Genomic DNA, 11,860 nt, shown 5'->3' with positions numbered 1-11,860 from the left:
AAAGGCCGGGGTCCGGCCGGAGGGCAGGCGGGCCCGGCCCGGCCCGGGCGCAGCAGCCGGTGGTCGTGAAGCTTGTTGGGCGCTGCGCCTCCGCGAGGTGCCGTGCCAGCCGGTGCTGCCAACTTCCAGTCGGATATCTGATCTCACTTCAAGATCCAAAACCCATTCCCGCAGCTGCCAGCACTCAAAGGAAAGCTGAGCAGACTTCAGCACCACAGCAGCTTTGCCTGCGGGTTTGCGTTAATCTTTTTTCCCCCTAAATGTCCTTCTGTCTTCAAACCAACTGCTCTTGCAGCTTGCTCTCTCAAAAATCAGACCTGAGCCTGGAATCCCACCACGTTAAAAAAAAATACATAAAATATTAAGAAAGAAAGGTAAGTCAAACTATTAGAGTCCTAAGCTGAAATCAGGGTGCAACTCACCTGTATGCATGGAGAAAGAGGATCCTTCCAGCTGAAGTACAAGCAGAGAGCAGGGCTGCCATCTCTTGTTTCTATCCAGCTAACTGCAACCCACTGCTGAGCCAAGCTTTAAAATGTTTTTCCCCGAAAACTTTATAGGGCCTTTTGATTTACGGCATGGTGACAGCGTGAAGTAATAACAGCTGTTAATCCACTAAGCCATGTTTGTCAAGCCAAAAAAAGTCATGCGAAGATCAGCACCAAGAGTAACATACACAGACAAAATTACTTGTGCCAACTCACATGCATCAAGCAACCAACAGCTCCAAACCATGTGTCAGGCCATTTCCTTCTCAGGCTCAACCTTCCTCTCTTGGCACAAAGCTTCTGCACAGGCAAAACTACTCAGCTGATACACAGCCAACTATGGAAAGCTATAAAGAAGGGGGGAAAGGCGTTCAGGAGTTAAATGGGAAGATACCACAAGGCTCTTCCATTGTCTGCATGCAACTGAGAAGCAGAAGGGAACAAGACATTCTGCAGGGTGCCCATCTAAAAAGTAGTACCTGTGTCAGTCCCCTGGCGCATCCAGGCACGCACACTGCAATCATGTCCTGCGCTTCCGAACAAGAACAGTTTCTCTGTCCCAGCTCCACAGCTGTCATTCGTTCAGCTCAAGTGGATTACCACTCCTCATGGCCAGCCAGTGGCAAGCTGGCTAATACTCTTAGCTTGCTGTGCCACTTGCCCTATGCTTTGTGTTACTTTCAGCTTCTGTTTATAGAAAAGAACCTTCAGTTGCTTTTCTCAGCTTACAGCTGAAGGCCAATAATTGTAAAGTCAAGCCTGACAATTTACCTCTGTTCTGACAGACGCTCCCTGCCAGGTACAGAGGTTGCTGGAGATGAGGCCACAGTACCTAACACCTGAATTAGAACAACTCATTTTGCCTGCTTGTAAAAACCCACACTGTCAGTGACTGTTCTCACAAAAAATACACAAAGAAGCAGGTTTAGCCAAAAGATATCATTAATTTTGACAGGATACAAGTTACCCTTTCAGAGGAACTTCTCAGTATTTAGTAGTCCCATACAGGCATATGAGGTTTCTGTAAATGCTTTCCACAGCTATGTAGAACCAGCTACACCAGGCTAAAATGTGTAAACATAAAAGAAAGGAAGCCCAAAGTCAAAAGGCCTCTGAAACAAACTATTTTTTCCTGTTGCTTGCATAAGACTTGGCACATCTAATAGTCGCTCCACAGAAGATCTGCACAACATTCTACACAAAAGCACTGTCACATAAACCCTCCCTCCCAATTTTTGTCAAATGCCTTCTCTTTTCTCACTTCTGAATGCATCTGAAAACAAAACCCTAATACATGTGCTTCTGTAAGTTTTGAAACAAACTTTGACTCCAATCCTAAATCTGGACCCCTGCCAACCCCTGATCTAAACTCAGCTGCATATTTAGCTGGCACCAGCCTAGAAGTCCCACCTAGATCCACTTAGCATAGGTCACTCACTTCAGGCTGACCTAAACCAAAAACACAACAACTACAGTACCTGTAACCTAATGACCACCAATACTTCGATATCTGAACTTTATCAGGTTACCTATAAGCAACAACCCTAAACCTTAATCCAGTGGTCCTTTTCTATAGACAGAAAAATAGCAAAATAATTAAATTTGAATTAAAAAACCCCAAACACTTACTAGATCAATAATTAATAATAAATAAATGACCTCTGATAACAGTGCATTCCCATGTAGAGGCAAAGGCTCAATTTTCAGAGCTGCTGAACACCTACATTTTCACAGATTTTAATGGACAGAAAATGTACTGGGAGAAGACACAATCAGTGTCTTTAAAAATACAACACAGAGATTAGACATCTTTGTTAATAAGAGTGACTTCTTGCAAGAGAAAAAAACTCATAGTTTACAGTCACATGTTTTAAAACACCCAGACTGCTCATTTTTCTAATTTCTAAGAGCTTCCTGACTTCCTGTTCCCAGCTGCCCTGGTATAGTCAAAGTACAGCCTTTTTTCCACATTTTTTGTTCTAAGAGACAGCTTAATCTTTTTTTTTTTTTTTTTTAACATATATATTTAGGATTGTCTTCAAATATTAAAATACTTTCTTTATGCTCTCGTGCATATTTCCCCACAGACTTCTTACAGAGATAGTCTGCAATTTTAATAAAGAACTTACTTAAATGAATACCTTAACTTCGAAACAGAACACATAAACCAAACATGAAGAAATTACTCGCCTGTAGCACAGAGCCCTCCTGCAGCTGCAGAGAGTGCTACCTAACCCTCTTGCAACAGCAAAGTCCAGGCAGGACAAGAGGGTGGAAGCTGCTCTGTGAGGGCTGGGCACATGCTGCCTGGTTGCACGCCTTCTCAGAGCCACCAGGACCCCAGGGTGGCTGTGTGGAAGCTATGGGTAACACTCCCTGCTCACCAGGCAACTGGGCTTTCCTGGGAAGCCCAGAGCATGCACCTCCTGGCCTGTTAATTATACTGACCCCTCCACAGGACAACATCTCCATGTCTGTCTACGCTTAGACTGCGAGTTCTCCAGGATGGGGATTATTCTTCCACGGAAAGTGCCTACCTGACAGTGAGCACAATCTCAAATGAATTCTAGTAACACTGGGTAATGTAGAAGAAAAGCAGTTATTTCCTCACATCATCTTTGATATTTTTTCTTGGAGATATTCTTCTCCTGGCATACCTCTAAATCATAGCATCTGTAAGGCTAACAAAAAATAAGCAGTAGTAAAAGCAAAAAAAAGTAGAAGCAAAACAGAGTAAGAAATACATTCTCATGCATAATTTACCAAAATTCTACACAATTTTAAAGACTGGAAAACTAGCAACTTCAGTTGAGTGCTGAAGGGGTGAAACATTGGTTTCAGGTAGTGGGGTGGCAAAGAGTTCATATTAATTGTTCTATTATTACTCTGGCAGGCTGTATTTACATGGGAGGATATTACTCTTTACATGAGTTCCAAGTGACAGAAGAAAAGTCTTGCTTATCAAGGCAATAAACTTTATTGCTAATTTACAGATACAGTGCTTTCCTGACCAGTACATGTAGAGATGATCCTGCTTTCACGGTAGCGCTAGGATGTATTTTCACTGCAACACATGAAACAAAATAGATCGGCCTTATCTTTTGTCTTACATCTCGGTGTGAATGACAGTGCAAAATTAATTACTTCTGTGAATTACTGCTTTAGAGACTACTGCCTTTGCATGGGTACAAATTTTGAAATTATTCTTCATCAAGCTTTAAATTATGTGCTTCATTAAGCTGCAAGTTTGTCAAAGCTTAATAAATTTGTTGCAACTTTTCCAGTGGCCATGCAGGGTGTTCCATTTCCTTTCTTAAACCCCATGGCTTGACATCACCGACAGATAGACAGGAGCAAAACCAAGAAGGAAATATTGAGTTACCAGGTATGGCCAACATCTGTGCTTTAAAGCTATGCAAGACTTCATGATTATGGACTTGAGTTAATCATAACCTCCCAGATCTGCAGTTGCCAACAGTTACTGCCTGGAGGAAAACAGTTAAAATTCTCCACACCAGCACTGTTGTGACACTGTCAGGTACCAGTAACAGAGCTGTTCTTTCCATCAGTTTTAGTTTGATCACCTACATAGAGAATATTTGAGAAAACTAAACTCATCACACCATAAGAGTTCTTGGCTGCGCTGGTATCACAAAGGGATGGTTTGAAGACATAAATTGGTGATGGTGGGGATGTGACTGTCCAGTTTTGGTGCCCGTTTTTCTACAAATCACTTTGCCAAGGACTGAGAAAAGTAAAGTAAGTACAAGTGTACTTCAAATTACTGGAAAGAAACAATATTTGTGCCAAAACCAACTGTTTACTTCAACTTAAGCTTACACTTTGATTTAAAAATAAATAAATGAATAAATAAATAAATCAAATCATCTTTGCTACCTTCACATGCTTCCTTACTAAGAAACTTAGTGCATACTGTTTTGCCTAGCATGAATAGCCGTATTAATATTTATGCTGCTACAGTCTGTATTCTTAGAGATTTACATCACTAACTCCAAGTCCTGCAAAGGTTTTAGCAGTAATTTAGTTATATTCATACAACTAATCCAACAAAGATCAAATAACCAATCAGATTTAATGAGACTTAAAAAAAATTGACCCCTACAAGGTAAAGCATTAAAGCGCCAAGCTCAGAATTAAAATAAAGAACAGCCAGCAGTGTTGCAAAGCAAGCAGTAGGTAGCAGAAGTGTCTACTGAAGCATAATTTGGAATAAACCAGCCAGAGAACTCTCTCAGCTGCTAGAATCTCAACAGAACAGCTATAGAAACAACCTTTACATTATTATTTATGCTATTATCACTTAGGTTACAGCACACAGAATAAAACAAGATAAAATAATTCTGTAGCCATTTTGCAAAAGGAAACAGATATTTGTCTTATGAGCATGGCAAAACTACCACTATTAGTGAAAAAGCCAGATTTCACTGGATTAAAAATCAGCTCACATAAAGCTGTATGGCTATAGGTGGGGGAACCCAAATTAAGCATCCAGGTTAACAACAGCAAAGATAAAAGCATGGGAAACCAAGATTCCCCAGTTAGCAATGGTAATTCCTAAATTTGTAGAATCTTACAAAATAAAAATTCAAAGAGTTATTGCACAGTTAAGCATCTTACTTCTGCTGCTATAACTTGATAGTTTAAAAACAAGTGAGTACACTGGGTATGAAACAGTAAAAAAACCCACTGTTTTAAAGTTGTCATTTTATCTATTTCTAAAAAACATGCAGCTAGCTGCACCTCCATGTGGATGGAATAAAAAGTCAGGAAGAAAATGTCTAACGCTACCACATTTATCTACTTGATCAGGAATTCTTTATAAAATCAAGCAAGACTAAACATATACAGTAATAGAATTACTCTAGCTGTGCATATTAATGCAAGCATACAATTTTAGATGCCAGTATCATTAAATTAATCCAATGCAGCATTTACTTTTTATGCATTAAGATGCAAGAGGAGTATTTGGAAGAACAACATCCTATGGAGATAATGAATTGTAGTTGTGACTGAAATAAGTTAAGAACTTATTAATTAAAAAAAAAGTTGCATAAACTGACCAAACTTCCCCCTATATATGTTAATTCATTTTTTCCCCTTTATTACAGAAAGGTCATTTAGTATAATTGGTTCCTTATTCATACAAAACCAAGATTTTACTACAATTTTATGGGAAAAGCTATAATTACATTTTACATACGTCTATGTGATTCCTCAGGCAAGCACTGCAAGCTTTTATTCATTTGATCAGAAATTATTCCAAAGAAACACTGAAATATGCAATTGCAAAAGCATCAATTTCTAAGCATAGAATTCTGTATTTTCAGTAAAAGTAGCCATGATTTTTGAAGCAAAACAAAAAAAAAACCCCACAGTTCTTCACAGAAAGAGACCACAACTTGAAACTCTACACTGGATTCTAGATGAGGGAACACAAATCAAGAAATACCACAGGAATTTAATCCTGATTTGGATACTGAGGCATCTAGTTTCATGCTATACTTTAATAAGAATTGTTTAAATTCCCAGAATCTAATTTTGAGATTACATTACAAAATAAAATATTTAAACAAAATCTAGTTATGTACATTCTGCTCCAAAAATGGACTGTGGAAATTCTTTACATTTCTCTTAGAAATACATACAAACCACAGCACAGGTCAACAATCCACCGGCAATTAACAGGCACAAGTCAACTTAAAGGAAAAATACCTGTGGAAAGTTTTTATCTATTACTGCTTCAGTAACAGCATTTCAGTGTCTTTTCAGACTACTTCAAGTAGTTTGTTCTCCTTGCCCCAAAACATTATCCCAGTTTACCTTGCATGTTGGATGATTACTCGTTAGAGTACATCTTTCACAGAAAAAGATGACAAATGTTAAGAACAGGAAAGTAGTTCAGAAAATTACAATACAGAAGAGTCCAGGCAGGTGCACACTGTGTAAGTCATCTAAAATGGAAGAAAAAGTAAAATTGATTGTGCCCCTCTGATACCTTACCATACATATTTTATGGAAAACTTTACATTGCTTACCCTTCATCTTACTTCAAAACACACCACTTACATTACTACTTAAAAAATAACATAGATATAAAATAACTAGTTTGTTAAAGCTCTTTTACCAGTCTAGACAACATGTACATTCATTTGAATGGGAGTTCACACCAAGTGCTGCAAGAAAGCATTTACATTCAGAGAAATGGATATCAACCTCCATTCCACATTTATCATCAGTATACACTAATAATCATCAATTTGGGTGAGGACAGCACAACAAAAATTCTCTTACATAAACCCAAAGTGCAAATAAATCATTTGTTAAGGAAAAAAATGTAGTAGTTTTTCCTACAGGTAACTGAATTTCACATGAAGGGGAAATTGTTTAGTTTTGGTTGTGTTTTATTTTGTCACACAAAATGAAGAAACTACAGCTTCTAATTCCAAAGAAATCTGCTTTGACCACACAGTCTTCCTGCTGAACCATTACAGGAGCAACAGTTCCCTCATTTGACTCAAATATTTGGGGAAGCACAAATTCATTAGTCTTTGCACTGTGCACACATCAATTTTGAGAATCTTTAGTGTTCTTCTTCCAATTCAGCTGGGAACTTATTCGAAAGTTACATTAAAACTGTTGTTAAAGTTACTTGATGACAAAAAAATAAGACTGCTGCAATAAAGTGAGCTTTCAGGCAAATACACTGGAAGTTTCTTCAGTTCATTAGAGATGGACCAAACTAAGGCTGCACAAAAAGTCAGTATTTATGAACCAGGCCATCAAAAAAAGATCCCAACTGCCTGAATCAAAGCAGTTTCGGTGAAATAGGTGGCCACTGAAGTCCAGTGATGAGAACTGAACTTCTAACTAGTATTCTGTATTTTGTCTGAAAAACATGTATGCCAGTCACCAAATATCTCTCAGAATTCTAAACACCAGAAGAACAGATGAAAAAAATGGATAGGTATTTAAAACTGTGATGCCTAAGTTCTCCTATATACATATATATAAAAATTAACTTACATTATAATAATATCAAACTGCATAGCATTACAAAAGAAGGCAACTTGAATGGCTGAAATGAAAAAATTTGAATGTTACCAACGCTATTATTACCATTTTGGAATTTACAGTATCAGAGAGTAGACTGTTGCTAGTAAAAGCTATAGCCTAGTTTAAGCAAAGTCTGCCTTAATCCCAGAGAATGCAGGAATGATTAATTCGGACAAGTTGTTGCATGCTCTGCTTTCACGTCCTCCTAGCAGGTTTTGCTGTTAACTGCTTCTCTCTTTCAAGTTCCTTCTCACGTTGCTGTTCTCTTTCTAGTTCTTCCTTCTGCCTCTTTTGTTGCAGCTTAAGTGCTCTTTTCTAAAGAGAAAAGACAAGAAAATAAGGAAGTTTTATAGCTGTTTTTAAGTTGGAGCTACCAACAAAATCCCTCCCATTCTCTTATCTTCTCCAATTCACCCTGCTCATGACTGAATGCTGCATAAACTGTTCATTTTTTCTTCTTCCCTCCCACTTGCATCTTACCATTCAGAAATGGCAAGTCTGTGATCTACACAGGGAAAATACAAACTGGATTCCCTTCAGTCTCACTAAAAGTCATCCTTCGTGTGTACCAGACAAGGTGCATACTATGCAATTTATTGCCTCCAAGAGAAAATCCTTTTGTTGAACATACTGAAGGACTGGTCTTGCCAGAATGCAACCAGAGACTGCCTATATAGCATGAAGTCAGTAAACGTATGCCACTGTTCATGTTACATTAAATAGAAGAAATGCTTACATTTATGACAATCTAGTTTTCATTAAAAAGGCACAGAAACTGAAACAACAGAGAGAACTAGTTGGAATGGAGTGGATTAAGCGACAGAAGAAAGCATGATTCTTATAGCACCTAAACATGATGATGACACTGAGATTTGCTAGTAGTTCAGATGCATAAGTTGCTTGAGCACAGATAGAAGTGGAAGTTTGAAAACATACATGGCTTGGTGCTACTGAAAACATCCATTTAAGATAAGGACTGAAGATTCTATTTTAATCAGAACTTCCAGCATGCATCCAAAATAAAAGTTGGAAGTCAATAATACATAATTAAATATCTATGTTGGAAAGTAAAAATACTTATCCCACTCACTTTTAACTTTGATGTCTTCTCATGGAGCATCATCATTTCATTTCTAATATTCACTAACTTGTTGTGATAGTGTTTAGCTTCTGAAAACTTAAAAAACATAACTGTTAAAGCAGCGACTGTCAAGTTTGAACAGTTGTTTTCTACAGCTACACAACAAAACAGCCATCAAAAACAGTGATTACCGGAACAATTTGATAATGGATTAAACATGTTCAACATATTACATGTATTAATACAGAACACTACCATATCTCAACAGATACACCCAGTAATCTACTGAATTATGATTTATTAAACAGAATAAAAATATTACCATTTTATGCACCATATATCAGTGTTTGACGCACCCTTCCTGCTAGCCTGGAGAAGGTGCACACAGCTCATGTTGGAGCCTCAGTCCTGCCGAAAAATGGCATACATTTGCTTTGGCTACTGGTTTTGAACAACTAGGCTTACTACCACTGAGCCTGCTGTTTTTTCCCAGTGCCCTTCCTATTTAAGGGAAATATGCTGGTTCCGCACCCTCTCCAGCAACAATTTGTCCCAAATATCTGAACTGGTTGGTTCTCTTTCTGTAGGTCATTGAGAACAAGGAAAAAACTCTACACTAATAGAGATTTAAGAAGGCATTATTAGTACTTACCAAAGCATTGATATCAAGAATGGAGTTACACTCTTTGAATTTTGAAATTTCTTGTTCTAATGTTTCTAGTAATACCACTTGGTTCTGTCTGAAACAAAAAAAGATGCATAAAACCAAAGTAATGCAGCACATATGCTTTTCAACCAGCCCTTTATATAAATACTACTTTTGATTGTAACAATATACATACATGCTTCCCAATATCAGATTCCTCTTATGCATTGCTAGGTGATTTCAATAAAGACACGAGTAAATTGTTTTAGAAAAATCCCAGCTGAGTACAGACAAATTCAGCATGCATCATACAGCATGGATATTCAGGATGACTATCCAAAAACCCTGAACAGGCATTCTGCAGGCTGCAGTGAGTAAACACCTCAGGTTGAATGAAGGGGAAAACAATTAACTCTTGACTTTCCACTCAGGTGCCTCTACGTCACACTGCAGGACTAAGTTATTTCTGTATAGAACTTGCATGGATCCTCGGTGCTTATTAAGGATCCTCCATCCCACACAAATCAGCTAAAGCCTTTCCAGACACAGGCTGTCCTTGGCAGCAGCGTGACCGTATCATGCATCATGAAACCCAAACCAATGTACCCTGCAAAACCTGAGACGGATCTGTGTAAAGCCCTTTCCAGTATCTCTGCATCCATGGCAGATCCAGCCTGCATTTGAAATAAACTATTCTCAGTTATCAGTGAGATGCCAATGTACAAAGAATTCTTATCTGTTTACCTCCTTAATTATATTTTGAGTGTTATCTTTCACAACACAATTTAGAGACTGGACAACAAACTACAAGCTGCCCTGAATATGAACTGCATCTCTGCAAGCAAAATAAATCCAGCTTTCAGCAGACTTTCCACTACAGAAGTGAACAAGCATTTAAGAAATCTACATGTCTTCTGCTATACCTGGCTTAGGGGATTTTAGCGTTCTAGTGTTATACATTCTTCAGTCAAAGTTCCGATAGGCTATATCACAGCTTATACACCCCCAAGTACTCCTGCAAATCACTTAGCTATTCAGGGTGCTATAGTCAGAACACAGAAATGCTACAATAAACTATATTCCAGTTAAGGGTAACTAGAACATTATCCTGAAAGAAGTGGCAAAGCATGCACACATAAGAAGTTGGGGTTAAAAATTTACTTACGTAAGTTCCTGTAGTGCTGATTTTGATCGCTGAAGATCAGGCAGATAATGAGAAATCAATCCTTCAGTTAGCTGCTCCACAGCCTTCTCATCTATTAAAGGCAGATCTTCTACTACTCCTTCATCTGGAGATGCATCACTAAGACCTACACCAAAGAATAGCAAGGTTGGATGTGACAGGTCAGCACGCACTTCAGGTTTCACCTAGGGCAACTATACTTTCCTGTGTAAAAACTAAAAGCATTTCAACAATGAAATTATAATTCTTTGCACTTTATTAACTAAACAGCGCTTCCTTTTTCTTTCCCCTCTTTATCCCTCCCTTATTCCCAGTCCTGTATCATGAGCTTCCTGGTGGAACAGTTTTATCTGAACACAAGCACAACAGAGAGCGGGAACTAGAGTAGTCTAAAGACACCTTATAAAAAAAAGAAAATTCCACGTACTCCAGTCTATTGAGGAAAAAAAAGGGGCAATATCAGTTGTTCTGGCTATGCATCAAGAATACCTGAACATTAACACACTCCCACCCTTTGGTTTCAAAGTTCGAGAAAAAAACTAGGCCCACCAAATAAAGGTCTTAGCCTGTTACCCAAAACATATGAAGAACTCATTAAAACAGCACACGCCGAACTCTGAAAGTTTGCAAGAGTTAGTTAACAGCTACTGTAAATTTCATACGGGCAAGCTGTGATTATTTATTGCGTGCAGAGCTCTCGGAAGACAGACGACTTTAATCTACAAGCCACACCGCGTGGGAGAAAACGACGACAGCGGCTCGCATTTCGTTTCCGAGCGAACCCAGCCGTAAGACCTTTGACCGCCCTCCCCGGGGACGGGCGCCGGAGCCAAAGCCCGGTCCCACGGCGGCGTGCCCCGCTCCCCGCGGGCGCTCAGCTCTGACCGGGGCCGGGGGCGGCCCCGGCCCCAGCCCCCTCCTCGGACCTCGCTGCACCCGCCTTCCGCCCAGCCCGGCCGCCCCTCACGTACCCAGCCAGCGCTCGGGGCTGGCCGCGGCCGCCGCCGTCTCCCTCTCCTCGGGCCGCTCCACGACGCTCATCGCTGCCGCTCCCCGCGACGCCCCTCTCGCAGGGCAGGAGGCCGCCCGGGGCGGAGTCCGGGACCGCGGCGGAAGGCGGCGGGGGCCCAGCTGCCCTCACCGAGCGGGGCGGCACGGCACCGGCCGCCCCAGGCCCCAGCGTCTCACCATAGAGCCGCCTCAGCGCCCACCTGGCTAGAAGGGCCGCCGCGCCGGATGCGGAAAGCACGTCGTGAGTGACGGTCCCAGCCCCGGCGGCGGGGCGGGGCGGTGTCGCCGATCGCGGCGCCGGTCCGCTCCCCTCCGCGGAGCTCAGGGCCACCCCGGACTGCCCCGGGGCGGCGCGACAGGCCGCGTGGTCCCGGGAG

General features: G+C 40.5%; 2 protein-coding genes across 3 annotated transcripts in view; both read right to left on the bottom strand.

Moving 5' to 3' along the window:
* SQRDL (sulfide quinone reductase-like (yeast)) overlaps positions 1 to 6,416 on the bottom strand; it is an 18,213-nt gene extending 11,797 nt beyond the window's left edge. Inside the window, exon 1 of one of the 2 annotated variants that reach the window (XM_010571892.1) lies at positions 6,330 to 6,416. The gene's annotated coding sequence lies outside the window, so the exon portion shown is untranslated. The remainder of the gene's footprint in view (positions 1 to 6,329) is intronic. The other variant, XM_010571891.1, reaches the window with a different exon arrangement.
* A 1,328-nt stretch (positions 6,417 to 7,744) lies between these two features.
* On the bottom strand, positions 7,745 to 11,565 carry BLOC1S6 (biogenesis of lysosomal organelles complex-1, subunit 6, pallidin). The gene is made up of 5 exons (XM_010571899.1): positions 11,444 to 11,565; positions 10,455 to 10,599; positions 9,296 to 9,383; positions 8,653 to 8,739; positions 7,745 to 7,877 (listed from the first exon to the last, which is right to left on the bottom strand). Exons 1-5 carry the CDS (start codon positions 11,511 to 11,513, stop codon positions 7,758 to 7,760), a joined length of 510 nt encoding a protein of 169 aa, XP_010570201.1. The 5' UTR covers positions 11,514 to 11,565; the 3' UTR covers positions 7,745 to 7,757.
* Between the last annotated feature and the right edge of the window lie 295 nt (positions 11,566 to 11,860).

This window comes from Haliaeetus leucocephalus, unplaced genomic scaffold (assembly GCF_000737465.1).
Source record: "Haliaeetus leucocephalus isolate CR32 unplaced genomic scaffold, Haliaeetus_leucocephalus-4.0 Scaffold339, whole genome shotgun sequence".
NCBI classification, from domain to species: domain Eukaryota; kingdom Metazoa; phylum Chordata; class Aves; order Accipitriformes; family Accipitridae; genus Haliaeetus; species Haliaeetus leucocephalus.
The sequence above is the reverse complement of the archived record's forward strand: the minus strand, read 5'-3'. Positions and strand labels throughout refer to the sequence as shown.